Source organism: Phyllostomus hastatus, unplaced genomic scaffold (genome assembly GCF_019186645.2).
Source record: "Phyllostomus hastatus isolate PE091 unplaced genomic scaffold, TTU_PhHast_1.1 phas_scaffold_78, whole genome shotgun sequence".
In the NCBI taxonomy this organism is placed as follows: Eukaryota; Metazoa; Chordata; class Mammalia; order Chiroptera; family Phyllostomidae; genus Phyllostomus; species Phyllostomus hastatus.
Genome location: NW_025334041.1, coordinates 85,007,407 through 85,027,723, shown reverse-complemented (window position 1 = coordinate 85,027,723; position 20,317 = coordinate 85,007,407). Strand labels below are relative to the sequence as shown.

At 35.6% G+C, this 20,317-nt stretch overlaps 1 protein-coding gene and 1 non-coding gene across 16 annotated transcripts in view; both read left to right on the top strand.

Annotated features, from left to right (window-relative positions):
- The first annotated feature begins 287 nt into the window (after window positions 1–287).
- On the top strand, window positions 288–358 carry TRNAG-CCC. The gene has a single exon. It is a non-coding gene; the product is annotated as a tRNA-Gly (tRNA).
- Window positions 359–675: 317 nt separating this feature from the next.
- Window positions 676–20,317, top strand: part of TIA1 (TIA1 cytotoxic granule associated RNA binding protein) — a 35,337-nt gene continuing 15,695 nt past the window's right edge. For 4 of the 15 annotated variants that reach the window (XR_006784373.1, XM_045827326.1, XM_045827328.1 and 1 more), the window contains exons 1-6: window positions 676–929; window positions 10,039–10,135; window positions 15,061–15,159; window positions 16,383–16,437; window positions 16,609–16,641; window positions 17,877–17,964. Coding sequence is in view for 11 of the 15 variants with exons in the window: in XM_045827326.1 (XP_045683282.1) it covers window positions 904–929; window positions 10,039–10,135; window positions 15,061–15,159; window positions 16,383–16,437; window positions 16,609–16,641; window positions 17,877–17,964 (398 nt within the window). In the remaining 4 variants the exon portion in view is untranslated. Of the gene's footprint in view, window positions 930–1,505; window positions 1,592–10,038; window positions 10,142–15,060; window positions 15,160–16,382; window positions 16,438–16,608; window positions 16,642–17,246; window positions 17,366–17,876; window positions 17,965–20,317 lie in introns of all 15 variants that reach the window. The other 11 variants (XR_006784372.1, XM_045827325.1, XM_045827327.1 and 8 more) reach the window with 6 other exon arrangements.

The following is a 20,317-nucleotide window of genomic DNA, read 5'->3' as shown; positions in this document are numbered from 1 at the left end:
GTGCATCCAGACACCGCTCCAACCAACTGAGCTACCGGGCCAGAACTGGAAACCTACTTTTGTAAATTAAAAAAAAAAAAAAGTAATTGAAATTTCTCTGTGTAGAAAAAATAGGAACACCCATTCAATTGTACTTGGATGAGAGAAAATAAATTATTTCTTACATCATTAAAAAAACAGCAGATTATAAACTCTGATACTTTTGGTTTTTAATGAACAAATTATCCTGAGCACGAACATTCACTCGTATTTAGGCCTAAAAATTTCAACAGCCTCAAAGCCTAACAGCGCCGCTGGTGTAGTGGTATCATGCAAGATTCCCATTCTTGCGACCCGGGTTCGATTCCCGGGCGGCGCACGCTTTCTATTTCTTACTCTTTCTACCTTTAAGGGTTTAATAAATCTTTTACTTCTAGAAACACAACTTTTAATTCCTATGAAGATTTCTATTTCATAATTCATTGTGAAAATATTCGAATTTGGAAAGGGAAGACAATTTCAAAAAACAAAAAAGCAAGCCTGGAAATAGTTAACCTTTACGACTGCCCAGTCGGAGACATTCCTGACGTCTGTGGAAGAGCGCCTGCGCATCTAATGAACCTATGGATTGAGGTGCAGCTTGGCGCTGGAAGGTTGAAAGTGCACGATTATTCTGCGCCTGCGCGGTTCTGGGCACTTCGCTGGCTGCTGGTAGGCCCCCGGCTCTCCGCCATCTTGTATTGGGGCTTCATTGTTCGCGTTGGGCCGGGCGATTTAGTATAATTGCCGCGCAAGAAGGAGGTGGAGTAACCTCCTGTTAGCCGAGAAACCCCGCTATTCTGCAGCCAGAGCCGCTCAGGCATTTTGGGAGGTAGTAAAGAGTAGGGAGCTGGAGCCAGAGGCGCCGCCGCGACAGCAGCAGCCATGGAGGACGAGATGCCCAAGACTCTGTGAGTCTGAGGCAACAATATGGGGGTGGGATGGTGGTGGTCCAGGAGGGAGGTCTCGTCCCTTCGCCGCTCCCCAGACTATTGTCCTCAGTAGACGCCACGATGTCATGATTCCTCTCCTTAGTGCACACCTGGATGCTTAGGGACCGAGACTCTGGCTGTGAGAGGACTAGGTGGAGCGAGTAGGGGCTCAGCCCTCGGAATCAATCCCTTCACTTTACACCATATCATGGCCTTTGGCCTCGCCACCAACCCTCTGGGGTCTCAGGCCTGGAGAAAAGACTTTTTCATTCAAACCTGTTTTTAGAACTTGGCGATCCTTCTTTTTGTCCCTTGCTTTCCTTTTCTTTTTTCCCTTCGCCTCTTCTTGATTAATCTCTTTTGATCTATACGGTCGACTTTAATTTTACTTTGATTTCTTGTTGAAATTTTTCCTTTAATTTTTCCCTCGTCAATAGGAATTTTTCTTTTGAGGCTGCTCGTACTTATTTCCAGTGAGGTGAACTTTATTGTCGCAGTTGCCCACTGGAAAACCAAGTATTTTGCTTTAAGCTCTCTTTGGCTTTCCTTCTCTAGCATTCTCTACCCCCACCAGAGAGTCTAAAACTGGACATCCTAAGGATTTTGAAGCTGCTTTTGAGAAATGGAAATCTCACCCGGAGGTATATATCAACTGAGGGGAAGTAGATATAATGCATTTTTATCATCGCTTGTTACTGTTGTGGTTGACATGTTCCTGAACGAGCGGGCAGCTTTTATGAAGCAACAGTTGATAAATGCCTTAACATATTTAGTCACCTCTGAGAATCCTTAAGGATTCTCAGTGTTAAACGATCTCAGCTTAGGGTATTTTCTTTGTTGGCTAGTTTCTCCCACAGCGTCCTCTCTTTTTCAAAGTACCATCGGATGAGTTGACTCTCATTGTTGCTTTTCCGGAAAAGAAAGAACAAAAAGCTTGATAAGCTTCGACATGCCTTTTTGTTTTTATTTGTAAAATACTGGCTCTTTCAGAACTGTGCATTAAAAATACAATGTTAAGTTTCTTTTTGCAACTCTCCAGACATTACAGTTGTTATGAAGTACAATGTAATCAAATATTTCTTTTTGCCACCGAAAGTTTCCATTTTGTAATCTACATGAGTAGTCACACTTAATACTTATGTATTCTTAAGTATTAAGACTTGAGAATACTTATGTATTCTTAATAGATTAAACATTTTGCTAGTTTATCTGATAACGTTAACTTCAGTATCTTTTCAATGGGATGCAGCAATTAGTACACGACCTTTGTTTTTTGAAAGATTATATCTGTAGATGAATACTCCCTAGAAAACTTAGCCCCATAGAGCTTATGGAAATCTTTTTTTTTTTTTACTCTTGTGTCTTCTAAAAGTACGATAGCCAGCAGCATACTGGGTTTAAAAATGTACATTTTTTGTAATGTCTTCAGAGTTAAAATTCTTGTATTATTTTGTAATTTTTAATTTTAGAAACTCCCAGAAATATCTGGAAACTTAACCTTTTTATCATGTTAATAACGAAGTTAACTTCAGCTCTCTTGGGCTGGTGTACAAAATCACTTAAATAGCTTGGGGACAGGAGACCGACCATTACAGGAAAAATGATGAAGTTTTGTTCAACAAATACTTAGAGTGTTTGTGATTTGTAAGGTTTTGTGTAAAGTGCTGTACGTGCTTGATTAATCCACATCAGAACTCTGCAGTAAATGGGTCCATTTTGCTGCTGAGGAAATTAGAGTTAAGTCAAACACTTTTTTCGTTCAGCTTTCTGCAACTTTTCTGCCCTCAGCTCTGAGCTCTTAGGACTAATTTTGCCATGTGTACTTCACTGGAAGACCCCATCCAAGAATATTTTTCCCAAAGTATTCCAAGCTCTAACATGTCTATCTCCTCCATTGCTTCTACAGCCTTCAACCAAAGCTCCCATTTTCCAGTCAGACCAATCTTGATTAAATGAGTAGGTGTGGCTCAGTTGGTTGGGTGTCAGTCCACAAAGCGAAAGGTTGTTGGTTCAATTCCAGGTCAGGGCACATGTCTGGGTTGCGGGTTTGGTACCCGGATGGGGTGTGTACAGGACGCAGCCCATTAATGCTTCTCTCCCTCTCTTCCCTCAGTACCCCTCTCTCTAAAAATAAATAAATAAGATCTTTTTTTAAAAAATGAAAGGTGTTAATCCCTAAGTTTTCCTAGCAGTATTTTTACTTTTACTATAAAATGTTTTAATGACCCTGGAAGTCAGGCCCTTTTAATATGTTCTTAGCACAGTATCTGGTTTGTGGAAAGTGATCAATAAATTTGATTTAAAAACTGGTACAATTCCAAGCAGTGAATTCAGATTTTACTCATTTTTGAGGGTAAGATATACTTTGAATCACAGTATCACCTATGTACCTAAAATGGCTCAGAAAATGCCATCATCTGCCACAAATGAATGTTCAGCATCACCTTTTTAAGTTAGAGATTACCAATATTCAGTTTCTTGTCAGCAGTACTTTGGGACTATATTGTGAGAAGTGGTTTGAGTCTGGAAATATTTTGAAAGTAGCACAACAGCAATTACCAGTGGATTAATGTGGAATGTGAGAATTAAGTTGACAATAAGTAGGTTTATTTATAAATGTGTCATTTCAGTCATTTAAAATGATAGCTTGTTGCAAAATATAAATAAAAATGAGAACCGGCTTAAGAGCATGAATGTCTTCAGTTGTAGTGTTAGATACATTTGTTCAGGCTGGTTTATATATTGTATGTGGTCTAGTCTCCAAGTGAAGGTGGTGCTAGCTAATAACATAAGAGGCTTTCAGCTATCATGCAACAGACTATCCTTTGTTAAGAGTAGACAGTTGTTTAATAGTAAAGTTATGATGCTGGTGTACAGTGTATATATATAAATGTATATATATGTGTATAGTATATATATGGGTGTGCAAAAGTAGGCTTACAGTTCATATGGAAATAAGTACTCAACTGTAAACCTACTTTTGCCTATATATGTGCTTATGTACATATATAAGAATTTACTGTTCTATATAATTTCATAATTAGTAGAAGGTACGTACCTTTTCCCCCTGAACTAGAGTAACTCAGGCAGAATGGGATAATTTCCTAGCAGTTTGAAATATTCAAAAGTAATTCTGTGAGTACAATTACCTCCTAAATAGATATTTATAGAACATTTAGTGTTTCAGGCAGAGTTCTAGACAGTAGATATATAGTATGAATAAAAATCTCTTTCTCAATCGTGGCTGGGTAGTTCAGTTGGTTAGAGCAGCGTCTGGATATGCCAAGGTTTCAGATTTGATCCTGGGTCAGGGCACATACAAAAAACAACCACTGCATAAATTAATGGAACAATAGAAGGTTGTTTCTCTCTCCCTCTCTCTCCCCCCCCCTTTTTCTCTCTCTCTCACTCCTCCTCCTTCCCATCTCTCTAAAATCAATCAATAAAAAAATCTTCTAATCAAGTTTATCATTAGCAAAAAAATCTATTTACTCATGATGTTCATTCAGATTTTTACAGAGGTCTCATATCAAATTCTGCATTTTTATACAATGATTGTGGCTCAAAACAATCCAATACAGCATTCTGCTTTGTAAATGTTTCTAGGTTAAATTTTCTAGAGCTGTACTAATATGAATTAATATTTTAAATGTTTTAGATTACAGTTTTACAACTATCTGAACTTAGTTACCAGCTTCAAAAATATGTGCTAAATTGATATAAAATCCTGTCCCTGGCAGAATGTCATGTTTTCATTGTAACATTGGTGACTTCTTAATTGAATCTTCACAGGTAGCTTTTTACTTTGAAAAAATTAAAAACTTACAGAAAAGTAACAAAAAATAGTACATTAAAGAGTTAAGTAACTTACATGTGGATTTACCAGTTGCTGATGGTTAGCCAAATAGTCAAAAGTAATTCTGTGAGAATGTAGTTATCTTTTTTTTCCTGAACCATTTGAAAAGACATTGAAACATGTTAGGCCTAACTACTTTACTATGTGTTTTCTAAGAACAAGGGCATTCTCTTACATAACCATTATACAATTTTCATGTTAAGGAGACTATACCAATAAAATATCTTTAAGTAATATACAATTCATATTCATTTATCCAGTTGTCCAGGGAAGACACTTTTTAGTTCATTGAAGTCTATTTGCCTTAACAGTTAATTATCTTTTACTCTTTACTTCCCATTCTGTGTAAGATTGGTACGTGACCTGATAGGTGTTACAACACGGAATACTTCAGTCCATGCTGTTAACAAGAAGTCCATTGGACAATTAAAAATAGATACTTCAGCCGTGGCTGGTGTGGCTCAGTGGATTGAGTGCTGGCCTTTGAGCCAGTTCAATTCGTGTTAGGGCACATGCCTGGGTTGCAGGCTGGACTTCTAGTTGGTGTGCAAGAAGCAACCAATTCATGTTTCTCTTGCACATCCATGTTGCTCTTCCTCACTTTCTCCCTACCTCCTCCTATGTCTGAAAGTAAATAAATAAAAATCTGTTTTAAAAATGGATATTTCAATGTTATTCCCCAAAAAAAGCATTTTTGAAAAATAAAAATTAATGTAGGAAAATTACAGTTTTGTTTAGTAGTCCAGTAGACATCATGATAGGAACCTTGGCTTGCCATTGCCCTGAGTGTCAATTTTTGTATCAGTCAGGATTTTCATAAATGCAAGCAGCAAAAATAATTAACCATAAAAGGAATTAATTAAAAAGATATTGTACACTACCAAAATGTCAGGAGGGTTATGGAACCTAACTTAGAAAATGTTCAGGAAAGAGAGGGAACTGTCAGGCCACAATCCCTACTCAAGCTACAGACCATCCCAGAAAAGATACTAGTACCAAATCTATTGAGGATCAAATTCACTGGGCATGGGACTTCATTGCTATTTGACACCAAAATGGAGTCTTTAATCTCTGCTATATGCCTGGTCTTCAGGGCTGGTATCTCTAATTTGACTTAGCCTAGATTGAATGAAAAGTAGACTGCAAAACCATATCTAGGTGTTTCAGCTCCTATAGAGGAGTCAGGCTTTGTCTTAAGGTGAGGAATTTTCTAAAAATAGGAGGGAAGATGTTTGGTGTCCAAAAAGAAAAAATTCTGAATTCATACTGTTAATATGAAATCCTTTGGCTTCAGAAACAGAATAATATGTGATATGGAATGAAACAACTAAAGAAAGAAACATATAAAAATGAGAATTAACTTTGTAAAGTATAGAGCATTCTACAAACTAAAAAACTTATTTTCCATTGGAAGTACTTTGAGATAACAAGTATCTGTAGATTTCAATTTCAAACTTCTATGTATTCAGCAAATAGAGTTGGAAAGTCATAACATCATCAAGTTGTTTGTAAAAATCTGAGATCGATATCAGTGATTAACTTATTGGTAAAAAGAAAAGACTAGCGCTGGCCAGGTAGCTCAGTTGGTTAGAGCGCTGTCCACAATATGCCAAGGTTGCAGGATCAGTCCCAGTCAGGGCACATCCTTGGTTGCAGGCCAGGTCCCCAGTGGTGGCCACATGAGAGGCAACCACACATTGATGTTTCTCTTTCTGTCTCCCTTCCCCTCTCTCTGAAAATAATAAATAAAGTCTTTTAAAAAAACCCACTAGTTTGTAATGGGTTATTTTTTTTAAGGTTTTATTTATTTTTAGAGAGAGGGGAAGGGAGGGAGAAAGAAAGGGAGAAAAACATCAGTGTGTGGTTGCCTCTCACGTAGCCCCCACTGGGGACTTGGCCTGCAACCCAGGCATGTACCCTGACTGGGAATCGAACCCACGACCCTTTGGTTTGCAGCCTGCGCTCAATCCACTGAGCCACAGCAGCCAGAGCTGTAATGGGTTATTTTTATTAGCACAAGGAAGAGAAAGAGATGTCTGTCCTTTGATTAATATGGAAATGTTATATATGTTAATTATAGTTTATTGTAATGGTGCCTAAGGCTGAGTGCATCTTGTTTCTGTAACTTTCTCTGAAGCGTTTCTCGAAACAGCTCTGTGTAGAGTTAATTGATAGGGGTTCCTAGAGCTTACATCAAATAAACAAATGTAAAGGCAACACAAACCATAGTGCCTTTTGTTTTTTTAAATCCTCAATGGAGGACATGCTCACTGATTTTAGAGAGAGGGGAAGGAAGAGAGGGAGAGAATCATCCATTGTCTGCTGCCACCACACAACATGAGCTGCTACCCAGGCATGTGCAATACTAATACTCTCCCTGTCCTGCTTCCCCATCTATGGAGATGACACTCACAACCAATCAAACCATACTTGCTAGGGCACCCATAATGCTCTTTAAACTAGCTTATTTTTTTTAATCACATGTATTCAAACTTAGAAAATATTTGTCAGAAAATCTTAGGCAGTTTTGCAAAGAGTAAATAATAGAATTCGGGTTCTCTAAATACTGTGCACTTGTCACTAGGTTATCTTGCTTTAAAATCAAAGTACGTAGATATTAGAATTAAATTTTCAAAAGAGCCATTTTTTCATTGACATTGCAATCCTGAGAATTTCTTATAGGAACAAGAGTCAAGTCAGAATACACACATAAGAGTTATAGAGAAAATACAGTTCTCACATAACCTTCGCCCAGCTTCCCTTAAAGTTAACATAAACTTACATAACTATGGTACGCTTATCAAAACTGAGACATTAGTATGGTACAGTACAAGCTTTATTCCAGTTTCCCAAGTTTTCCCACTAATGTCTTTTTTGTATTCCAGGATCCATTCTAAGATATCATGTATTTACCTATTTATTTTTATTGATTTGAGAGAGAGAAACAAAACATCAATTTGTCATTCTACTTATTTATGCATTCATTGGTTGATTTTTATATGTTCTCTGACCTGGGGTAGAACCTATAATCTTGGTGTATGGGGACAATGCTCTGACCAACTGAGCTACCCTACCAGGGGCAAGATACCACTTTATTTAGTCATGTCTCTTTACTCTCCTTTAATATGAGAAGATATCTTTTACGACCCTGGCATTTTTGAAGGGTACTGTTTCTCTTCTTCTCAACAGATTTGTTAATTAGAATTGAGTTACTAAGGCTAACCCACACTAAAGGAGAGAGAAATTAAGCTCCACTTCACAGAGGCTGCATATCAAAGAATTTGTGGGCATATGTTAAAACAACCAATTCATTGGTTGAAATGAGTAATTAATACATATTTTATAGGTGATACCTGAGGCTTTACACATACCTTATTTCTCCTTAAAGTTGTATCATCTATGAAACATCCATGGGTGGATTTTGCCAGTTGCAATTATTACTGTGGTATTTTAATGGTGATTTCCCTCATTTCTTCTACAGTTATTGGGGTGCTGCCCCTGCCCCCCAATCCAGGATCCAGTCAAGTATTATTTATTATATTTGGTTGTCAGTGTCTTTTAGGTCCTTTTAAATCAAGAACAGTCCTCCCTTTTTAAAATACTTTTTTAGGACAATAATATTTTGGAGAGATCAAATAAGTTACCTTATACAAAATTCTATATCTGGATATGTATAATTGTTTTATTATGTGTCTAATATTCTGTAAACTTCTATCTAAATTTAAGCTTGACTAGATTCAAGTTAGACCTTTTTGACTTGACTACTTCATAGGTGGTGTTGTATAATTTATACTGTACACACAATGACTTATTGTTCATCTATAAAATTACTTGATCACTAGGTCAAAGTGGTAAAACAGCCAAAGCTCTCATTTTTAAGGTAGGGCTTTTCCCTTTGGAGTTGTTAAATGATCTATGTGATAACTTTGATACCCTTCAAATAATCATAGTATAATACCCATAAGGCTTACACATAGTTAATTTAATGTGGTCTGTCTAAATTTATTGGCTATCATTTTTCTGTAAAGAGCTTTACCCTCATTTACTGGAGCTGTTAGATAACATTATACTGGAGTTTCTACTGCAAAGGCAAGATAAATGCTTAATTCTATCCCTTTAATTACTGATTTTCAGAACAAGAGCTTGGTATAATAATAACCTCCAATATTGGAAAAGTTGCTTTTGGTTAGATGTTGCTTTTATACTTTTTAATCATTATTTTACCTGATCTTTAAATGCTATTCATTGTTTTTTAAGATTCAGCACTTCTCCCTTTACCATTTTAGCCTATTCCAGTGCCTTTATAGTAATCATTCAATGTGTTTATTGAATAAGTAAATGGAAGGAAGGAACTGATATGTATAGATGTTTATTTTTCTGGGGAAAGAGTCCATATCTTTCATCACATGTTTTCTGAAGGATTCTTGGCAGAAGAATGAAAAACTGCAGTTGTTAGGAGACAGCATTCTCTGATTTTAGAGGTGATAAACCTCTAATTCTAATATGTCTAGAGATAATCTTTCAAAATCCCATTTTGAAAATGTATTTATAAAACCTTTAAATAAAGATAATCCCACTCATGTGGTCTTGTAACACTGCATTAGTTAACTTTGCTAGTCACCAATTCATATTATCTGTTAAAGGTCTCTTCTGGAATCTTTGTATTCCCTCTGCACATCCACTAATCAGTGATAATTCATTTATAAGTTTTCCATCCCTTGCCCCAGCCACTATGGCTCAGTCAGTTGGTCATTGTCTTGTAAACCAAAAAGTCACAGGTTCAATTCCCATTCAGGGCACGTGTCTGGGTTGAGAGCCAGGTCCCAGGTTGGGGGCGTGCAAGAGGAAGTCGATTAATGTTTCTCTGCCCCTCTCTCTCCTTAACCCTCTCTAAAAATAAGTAAGTAAAACCTAAATTTTATAAAGTATATCTGCCTAAGGTAAACCTAGGAACTTAGAAAAAAAATGGTTTAATTCACAATACCTTGACAAAACACACACCAGCTTCTCCTCTACTAGCAGTGTCTAATGTACTTGCAAGTCACATTATAGTACATCTTTTTTGGGTAGAGATTTTAACATTTTGGCAAACTATTATAAGCTGTTCCCAAGTAGTATAGTTACAGGTAAAGATCTACCTTTTCCTAAATTCATTTTTCAGTAAGCAACTTTAGAAACTGGTCCAAAGAAGCAAATTTAAAATGGTTTAAGTTGTTTTTCTTTGTGTTTCAGATACGTTGGTAACCTTTCCAGAGATGTGACAGAAGCTCTGATTCTCCAGCTCTTTAGCCAGATTGGACCTTGTAAAAACTGCAAAATGATTATGGATGTAAGGGTATTTTAACTTAACTTTCTTTTTTATGTACATTATTAAACCCATTACTTCTAAATCTCTTAAAGTGGTTTATATACTGTGAATTCATAGGGATTTTAGTGAATTTGTAATGAATCTGTTTTGGCCACTGAGTTTAATGTTTTATTAAATAAAGAAGAATAGAATTAATCATTTCTAGAGCAGATGAGAACTATATATATGTAGGCTCCTTTTTTGCATTGAAGCGTCAGAATTGTTTATATATGGTATCAGTCGATAGGCTAATCTAGAGATTCAGTTATTACAATTAGATTGGGAAATTGGGTCAAAAATAATAGATATTTGATACTGGGATATGTTTTTAACTTTATTTTCAAAGGTCATGATTCAAGTTTTTTTTTGCATTATGGCATCACCATTCGTCAGATCTTAATGTATAGAAAAAACCTTGAATTAATTCCTCTAATTAGTATTAATCCTGAATCATAACGTGTAAAAAGACATCTAAAGAGTGTTTTTGATAGTGAAGACAGCTAAAGAGAAATCCTTTTATCCTATGGAGTCTTTTTGTTTTTCTTTTCGTTTTTCTTTTCCCCAGGAAAGAACATCGTGTGTGTGTGTCTGTGTGTCTGTGTGTCTGTGTGTCTGTGTGTCTGCTACTTTTTCTGTTGTTTTCTAGTTTATCTCTTTTTTTACTTGGTAATTAAAAAGTAATTGTTTAGCCAGTTGGCTTTTGTTTGTTGTCTAAGATTTTAAAATGTCAGACCTTTCTCCTAAAGTGTCAGTCACCTGCATGTAATAAAGATGGATTCAACTAATGTTTTTTATCTTTATACTCTTCTTAAGTGTTTTTGTGTCACATTCAATATTTATATGCCCTTGGATAAAGAAGAAAAGACCCCTCTGTATTCATAGAGAAAGATAAGAAGTAGAAATTGGAAAATGATGAAAAATTTAAAATCTTTGATTGATGTGGACCTCCTTCCTTATTCCCAGTAATAGTATCTATGGAATGCTTGCCTCTTATTTAATGCTAATGCATTATTATAATTGCTCAACAGAAATAGTGTAAAGCACATGCTATTCACATTTAATATGTGCAGAAATGAGCAAAGCAAGAATGTAAATCCAAATTGAACTGTCTAAATACAGATCTTCTCTGTTGGTTTGTAGGCTGCCAGTCTCTCCCTTAGTCACTCTAGATATTTGACTGCTAAAGATCACTAGGCAAAATGTTACTGACTGCCGTGGCAGGGTGGCTCAGTTGGTTGGAGTGTTGTGCCATATCCTAAAAGGTTGCAGGTTCAATTCCTGGTTAGGGCAAGTACAGGAGGCAACCAATAGATGTTTCTTTCTCATATCTATTTATCTCTATCTTTCTCTCCCCCACCTTTTCTCTTTGTAAATCAATTTTAAAAACATGTTCTCACTTGAGGGTTTAAAAAAAATGTTAGCCCTGGCTGGTGTGGTTCGGTGGATTCACCACCAGCCTGCCAATCAAAGGGTCACCGGTTCGATTCCCAGTCAGGGCACGTGCCTAGGTTGTGGGCCAGGTCCCCAGTAGGGGATGGACAAGAGGCAACCACACATTGATGTTTCTCTCCCTCTCTTTCTCCCTCCCTTCCCCTCTAAAAATAAAATAAATAAAATCTTTTTTTTTATGTTAGGTTTATGCTTTCATTTCTTTCTTTTTTTATTTTTATTTTAATCATTGCTCAAGTACAGTTTTCTGCCCTTTAACCCCATTCCAGCCCACCCACCAATCCCTCCCCCACCTCCCTCCCATTTTCACCCCCCCCCAAAATTTTGTCCATGTGTCCTTTATATCTGTTCCTATAAACCCTTCCCATTCTCCCCTGAAATTCCCTCCCCTCTCCTCTCTGGTCACTGTCAGCCTGTCGTCTATTTCAGTGTCTTTGATTGACTATGTTTTGCTTGTTTCTTTGTTTTGTTGTTTAGGTTCCTGTTAAAGGTGAGATCATATGGTATTTGTCTTTCACCACGTGGCTTATTTCTCTTAGCATAATGCTTTCCAGCTCCATCCATGCTGTTGGAAAGGGTAGGAGCTCCTTCTTTCTTTCTGCTGCATAGAATTCCATTGTGTAAATGTACCACAGTTTTTTGATCCATTCATTTACTGATGGGCACCTAGGTTGCTTCCAGCACTTAGCTATTGTAAATTGTGCTGCTATGAACATTGGGGTGCATAGGTTCTTTTGGATTGGTGTTTCAGGGTTCTTAGGATATAATCCCAGCAGTGGAATTGCTGGGTCAAAAGGAAGATCCATTTTTAGTTTTCTGAGGAAGTTCCATACTGTTTTCTGTAGTGGTTGTACCAGTCTGCAGTCCCACCAACAGTGCACTAGGGACCCCTTTTCTCCACAGCCTCTCCAACACTTGTTTGTTGCTTTGTTTATGATGGCCATTCTGACTGGTGTGAAGTGGTATCTCATTGTGGTTTTAATTTGCACCTCTCCGATAACTAGCAATATTGAACATCTTTTCATGTGTCTCTGGATCCTCTGTATGTCCTCCTTGGAGGAGTGTCTGTTCAAATCCTTTGCCCATTTTTTAATTGGGTTATTTGTCTTCCTGGAGCGGAGTCATGTGAGTTCTTTATCTATTTTGGAGATCAAACCCTAGTCTGAGGTATCATTGGCAAATATGTTTTCCAATATAATTGGTTCTCTTTTCATTTTAATGCTGTTTTCTTTAGCCATGCAGAAGCTTTTTATTTTGATGAGATCCCATTTGTTTATTCTTTCCTTTATGTCTCTTAAAATAAATAAAATCTTTAAAAAATAAAAATAAAATGTTAATGACTGCCTGACTTACAGAAAAGACTAGGTTAGCCTTTGCCACTTTATATAAATTTTGGGTTTTTATCACTCAAAGGTGTAGATTAACATTTTGTTTTTATTATTAAAGTCTTCAATTCCAATCTATTCATATGATGTTCATATTTATGAATTTTACACATTGTGGAATATTAAAGTTGATAGTGTCTATGCTTAGATTCTTTTTATCTATAAAAGTACAGTTTTTTTCTGGGTACAGATCAACTAACTGAAGTGAACATTCTTTTATCATTTACTACTCTTAAGTATAAGGTACTTTTTCTAACCACCTTCTGGTTCCTGTCGACATTGATCTGTGTACTAAAATTCTCATTTATCAAGTGTAGTATTTGAATTAGACAACTTGAAAAACATGTTTATATTCCCTAATGTTTTTAATATAAAGTAACAGGTAGTCTCAATATTAATTTGTTGTCTCCTCTTTGCTCTAAAATACTTAAGAATGATTGCCAATAACTTTTAAATTATTAATTGTGCTTTAAACAAAATGATATCTTTATTCTAGTATTTTAGTCTTTTAGTTTCTTATTTTAACAATCCTTCTTAGGAGATTATAGCAAGAATTTTAAAATGGTCTATGATATCATTTGGTATTTTGCACTGATAGGTAGTGGGTGTTTTTTCTGCTTTAATTTACACTAAAACATCCAAGCTTCACATACCATCAAATGTCAACTACTTGGAACACCAGCAGAAAAGAGGAGAGAATTTTTAAAAAGACTATGAAGCAGCTAAAAAATGACGTCAGAAAGTCCAAATTCTAAAGCCTATTCTAAAACTTTACTTACCAGAATACCTCTTCTATTTACTTACATTGTAGAAACAAGTTTAAGATGGCTGGATGAGGTTTTCTGCTGCTCAGTAAGTTAGAGGCACCAAGAATATATGTACATTTATAGCAATAAAAAGAGAACATATCACAGGGAAGAGACAGAAAAGTTATTAAAAGCCACCCTTACTGGTGTGGCTGAGTGGGCTGAGCATCATCTTGCAAACCAAAAGCTCTCCCATTCCTTTTACCAGTCAGGGCACATCCCTGGGTTGCAGGCCAGGCTCCTGACTATAGGGGCATGCTAAAGGTAACCAATTGATGTTTCTCCCTCATATCGATGTTTCTCTCCCTTTCTTTCTACCTCTTTTCCCCTCTGAAAAGTAAATAAAAATTTTAAAAAATAAAAGCCAATATGCTCTGGCTGGCATAGCTCAGTGGATTGAGCGCGGGCTGCGAACCAAAGTGTCGCAGGTTCGATTCCCAGTCAGGGTACATGCTTGGGTTGTAGGCCATGACCTCCAGCAACCGCACATTGATGTTTCTCTCTCTTTATCTCCCTCTCTTCCCTCTCTAAAAAATAAATAAATAAAATCTTTAAAAAATAGAAATAAAAGCCAGTACCAACACTTGATAATATAGGATTCTAGTCAAACATAACCTCTGTAGCTTAAAGAAAAGGTGGTATTTTATGATAATGGTGAGAATGTAGCTATATATTATTTGTCCATAATTAGGACACTTAGTCATTAATAAAAGATTAAATTATACATAGTAGTATAATACAACTTGATGAAGATAGTTTTCTGTAAAAATAGCTCAGTTTTTTGCTCTGGCTGGGTGATTCTGTTGGAGTGTTGTCCAGTGTACCAAAGGGTTGCAGGTTCAATCCCTGGTTGGGGCACATACAGGAGGTAACCAAAAGATTACATCTCTCTGTCTCTCCCTCCCTGATCCCCCCTCTCTAAAATCAAACATATCATCGGGCGAGGACTTAAAAAATAAACCTCAGTTTTAAGTGTTTACTTCCTTATCTAAAGATTTACCTGTGGGTCCTGGCTGAGTAGGTCAGTTGGTTAGAGCATCACCCTCATATGCCAAGTTTGTGGTTTTGATCCCTAGTCAGGGCACATACAAGAATCAATCTCTCTGTCTCCTCCACCCCCCAAATGAATAAGTAAAAATTTTTTTAAATAAAGATTTACTTGTGGAATGGACCTTCCATTTTTTATGGCCTGGTAATGAATGTTATAAATTTTAAAATAATGGGAGTATAAAACTTTAAATTGGCTGTTGTGTTTTTTGTTTAACAGACAGCTGGTAATGATCCATATTGTTTTGTGGAGTTTTATGAGCATCGTCATGCAGCTGCAGCACTAGCTGCTATGAATGGGCGGAAGATAATGGGTAAGGTAAGCTATCATAATTAAAGGTGACTTGCACTGGATATTTTAAGTTGTATAGTTTTGTTTTCTTTTTAGAAGCATTACATTCACTTTATAGAAAATGATCATGTGTATTATTAAAAAGGTGGGATAAAAGCTATTAGAGGGCATGTTTATGTTCATATTCATGGTGCCTTGGCACATGGTAAATACTAAAATATTTTTAATTACTCAAGCTTGGGTGAAACATCTAGGAACATTGGATACTAATGGGAAGAATAAAAGGCAAAATTCATTAGTACTTTAGGTAAGAAAGAGGATTGGTTGAATGTTAACAGAAGTATGAGGTCTGTCCAGAAAGTATCCAGCCATATACTATGAAAAATAGAGATGTTTATTAAAGACGATAAAGATACATGGAACATTGTACATAGGACAGTGATGCCTCAGTCCCCTTCAAAGTAGGCATCTTAGGACCTCACACTGTTCTCCCAGTGTCTCTTCCAGTGTTATAACACTCTGCAAAAGCCTTTGTTAGAATTTCCATCAGCTACCCTATCATATTTTCCTGAATCTCATCAATAGTCTGAAATCTCATCCCTTTCAAAGGTGGGTTCTAGTTTTGGGAAAAGCCAAAAGTCACAAGATGCCAAATCTGGACAATAATGTGGCTGAGATACCTGGGCGATTTGACGTTTCGCAAAAAAACTGCGTAAGACATGATGCATGAGTGGGCACATTGTTGTGATGAAGCTGCCAGTCACCAGTTGCCCATAGCTGCAGCCTTCTGAATTATCCAAATAGTTTCCAAGGAGGAATGTTCAAGCTTAATGCGAAATTTGATGCAGATTCGTTGCTCTACTTGCTCATTTGGAATGCAACAGCCACACAGTACACATGCTCACTCAAGGGCATCTACCACCCCCACTGAGAGTGAAGTCATCATTGTTCATACATTTTCATTTCAGTTCACTCTCCTTGGCTGCCAGGTTACATTGATGTTGTACATGCCATTCTTGTAATATTAACAATGGTTGGACTTTTTTCTGGACAGACCTCATATGTAAGATTAAGATTTGACAACATTTTTTGTGTAAATGTAGGTTAAAAGATAAAGTGACCAGAAGAAGTAGTATCTATTTCATCTCAGGCATACACCTTCCTATGTGTTGTTTATAGATGCAAATCTTGTAATACCTGATTTTGAGCTTTTTTTTTAATGGAGTGTAAATGTAGAAAAATTTTTTTAGGAAGTCAAAGTGAATTGGGCAACAACCCCCAGCAGTCAAAAGAAAGATACAAGCAGTAAGTATATTTTATACTCTTTGAACATTTGTTTTTATTGTACACAGTAGTTTTATTGTAAAGCATTAAACATCATACGTGTTTGCAGTAATGTTTTGATCGTTATCCTTAGATATGATTGAATGTGTTTGTGTTAATAAATTTAAGAACAAATTTAATCTTTGTCATCAGGTAGTACCGTTGTCAGCACACAGCGTTCACAAGGTAATTGTATCTTCTTAAACATAAAATGAAATCTCTTGAAAGGGTATTCACTAACCACCTGAAATTTTTTTGTTTGATGTTGGGGGGAGCGGGGAGGGAGGAGGTCGTGTTTCTATTTGTCTCTCTGGCAATATTTTTCCCCCTTCTTCCCAGTGTTGACCAAGTGTGGCTTGTCCACCACTTTGGTGCTATTTCAAGCTCTCTGACCCTCTTGGAGGCAGCTGATGCCTTAGACATACTTTCACCAACTCAAGGGCAAGATACCCTGCTTCCTTGAGGTCACGATCTGTGCTCCATATCCAGATCTCCTGATTGCTTGAGTTGCTTCTGAAACTGTGTTTCCCAAATGACAACCCAATATGTTGCTTAAGGCCTGCCAAGTAGGAGTAACTTTTCTTTCCAAATATACTTTGTCAAAATTGATATATATATATATATGTCTATTTTAAGTGTTGATCCAACTATTTTGTATTTTTTACATGTTTTTCTTGAGCATTGTCTTCTTTTTTTTAAATTTCACATGGGATGATTATTTCTCTCCAATGCTTTGTTAATGGTTCTAATATAAAGTGAAGGGATTACTGTTTTCATTCTGTTGCCTTTAGTCTTAGTTCACATGCACATGGATTCACATAAACTGAATGGTGTAATGTCTGGGCAACCAAAACTGTTGGCTTTTGAGAAAACTGTCAAATACTTTAACATCAAACTGTTGCAATGCAAGGTATTTCTTTGCTTGTTCTTCACAAACTATGGTTAAACCAAATATATCATGTAGCTAGCTTCAGTGAATTGTCTTAACTGAGGCAAATCTAGTCTACATAAGTCACAATACCACTATTTAATTTGTAAGCTTTAATAGAGTGATAAATTGATTAATGTAAATAATTACTATTAAAATGGTAATTAAGTCATTAATTTTTTTTGCAACACTTGTTATCTATCATATTAGTAGTTTATTTTCTTAGACCAGTATAATAATTGGTTATAAGCAGAAATATAACTCAGTTTCCAGTTAGATATATCAGCCTTTAGGAGAGTCTTTCCTGTGTTGTTACCTTGATTTATTTTGTTTAAAATTGATAGGATTTGTATAGATATAGGGTAGTGTTTTGCTTATATGTTACTATAAATCCATAAATTATTTTAAGGAAACTTTATTGAATAAATTTTAGCACTTTTTAAATTCTAAAATTTTATTTTTCTTTTCACTTCCCCTTCCTTCCCCTTATAAGATCATTTCCATGTCTTTGTTGGTGATCTCAGTCCAGAAATTACAACTGAAGATATAAAAGCTGCATTTGCACCATTTGGAAGGATATCGTAAGTAACAGAAGATAAAAGTAAAATACTTTTAATTAGGAACAATCTTATTTAGGAGTACTTTGAAATTTTTTGTGAATTTTGGACATTAATTTTAACACTTGAATATAATGTATTACATTGTTTAGCAACTATTCAATCAGTTAAGAGCCAAAGATTGTTTTCCTTCTGATAAATAAATTTGTCGTCTTCAGTTATCTTAAAATCTTTTTTTCAATTGGCATTAGCTTTTGAGACAAATTTACTATTGTTCATCTTGTTTCATATATAAGTGTCTTGCTAGCTTGATCATAATCTTTAGTAAACTCCTGCTGTGACTGAGGAATTTAGACCTTTTGGGCACTTCTATGATACCGTGCATTTTGTGTTAATCTATTTTAACAAAGAGAAACCTCATTTTAACACCAAAAGCAGTTACTAAATGTTAATTCCAAGGTATTTACCATCTTCTTGTTGTTACTGTTAATAGCAATAACAGTAATGCCTTTTAGTTTCTTGTGAAGCTCTGTCTTGCTTGCATTTGTTGTTATTAATCAGCTTAAGCCCTTTGTAAATAGCTCACTTGGCATTATTCATCATAAAAGAACTTCACTATTTTGAAAAACATGCCATAATAGAGTAAGAATAATAATTTAATTGTAGTACTTTCTTACACATAATTACTGAATTTAGAAAAGAGAATTTTGTTAGGGTTTCTTGTTGCTTTATTATTGTTGTTCCAGCTAAAAGAGAGTAAATTATTTTAACTGAAGTCAAAAGGAATCACTAGCTTTGGTTTGGTTTGGTGAACAAACCAGCAGCAAATAGAGGTGAGGAGAAAAGTAAATGCCAATAATTTGGTGATGAATTTTGGGAGAGTTTTCATTTGAAGGGTTGTATTTCATTAGTAGGATGATGAACGTGCATAATAAGGGAAAACTTGAAAGGCAGTTGATGAGATTAGGGTTTATAAATAGACTCTTTTCTGGTAGGTGACTTTTTTTTTAATCCTCACCCTAGGACATGCTTATTGATTTTAGAGAGAGGAGAAGGTGAGGGAAAGGAATGTCAATCAGTAGCCTTTCACATGGGTCCTGACTGGAGACTGAACCTGCAACCTTCTGTTCAGGGGAAGATGCTCCAACCAACTAAGCCACATTGGCCAGGGCTGATATTTTTCTTTATGAGAACTGATTAGGAAAATAAGTTCTAATTTCTTGATTGTTCCTTTTAGTCTGTCTTTGAATCTTGCTGATCATTAGCTTGCTTTCAAATATCTAGACTGGATGGTCTTAACTGTTGGCCTTTCAAAGGCTGTATAAATTTCTATATACAAAATGTGTTTGTTTTCTTTTTGGTATGGAGTATCTTTGTAAGTTCTATCATATTTTCAGAGTAGTCATAGGACCATAAAAGGATAAAAGAGGGATTAAAGAACCCTGGTTTAGATATTTGCTGCTGCTGCTGCTTCCTTAGAGAATCCTGTCAAAAATAAGTAAGAATTAAATATATTTCCAGGCTAACATTTCCTGAAATTTAACCCTTGGGAAAAAAATTTCTAACATTTTAATAGATTAAATAGCTATTTTATTAAATGTTTTAATTTTTCTTGAGGTAACTTCTGAAAACATGGGAATTATAGTTTGGGATTAGATAAAGATTATTTAACAATCAGTGAAGTTAAGTTAAAGGATGTTCAAATTTTAGTAATTTCTTGACTTTTTAATCATGGATCAGTAATTTCTTTTTCTTAAATATGTTGGTATCATAATTATAGTCTGTAGATTTTATTATGGCCAACCATGATTATTTATGTATATATTAGTTTTTCTAGAGTAAGGCCTTTCCTTAAGTTTTGTAATTTTTAGTTGAGGTAATATATAAATAATATTTAAGCTTTGGGCTACCCAAAGAGTGTGTTCCTAAATTTAAAAGAATCATTTTCAGTAGAGTAGCATCATTTCCTGATTATATTTGTTAGAGGAAATGAATTGGTAACTATATATTAAAAGGTTCTTATGATAGTCTCAGTAGAAATCCTACAACAGTGAGTTACAGAAAATACACAGTAATTGATGACCTAATAAAATATTTAGTATAAAAAACATAGCTCTTTCCCTAATTAACATAGTAAACTCTTCCTGTTCCTTGAGTTTAGGGTAATCTAACAAGTTTTGGTATAGAAATGAATCAGCTACCAAATTGCATGTGTACCATTCAGATAATTTAATAAGTATTTTTACATAATAAGTGACTTGCATTAGTTTTCCCTTTTTACCCCTACGTCTTTGTCATTTTGACCCTAAACACTTCATAAATCACTCCTAAATTGATCGAAATATGCTTATGTATACTTAATATAAAATTATATTGC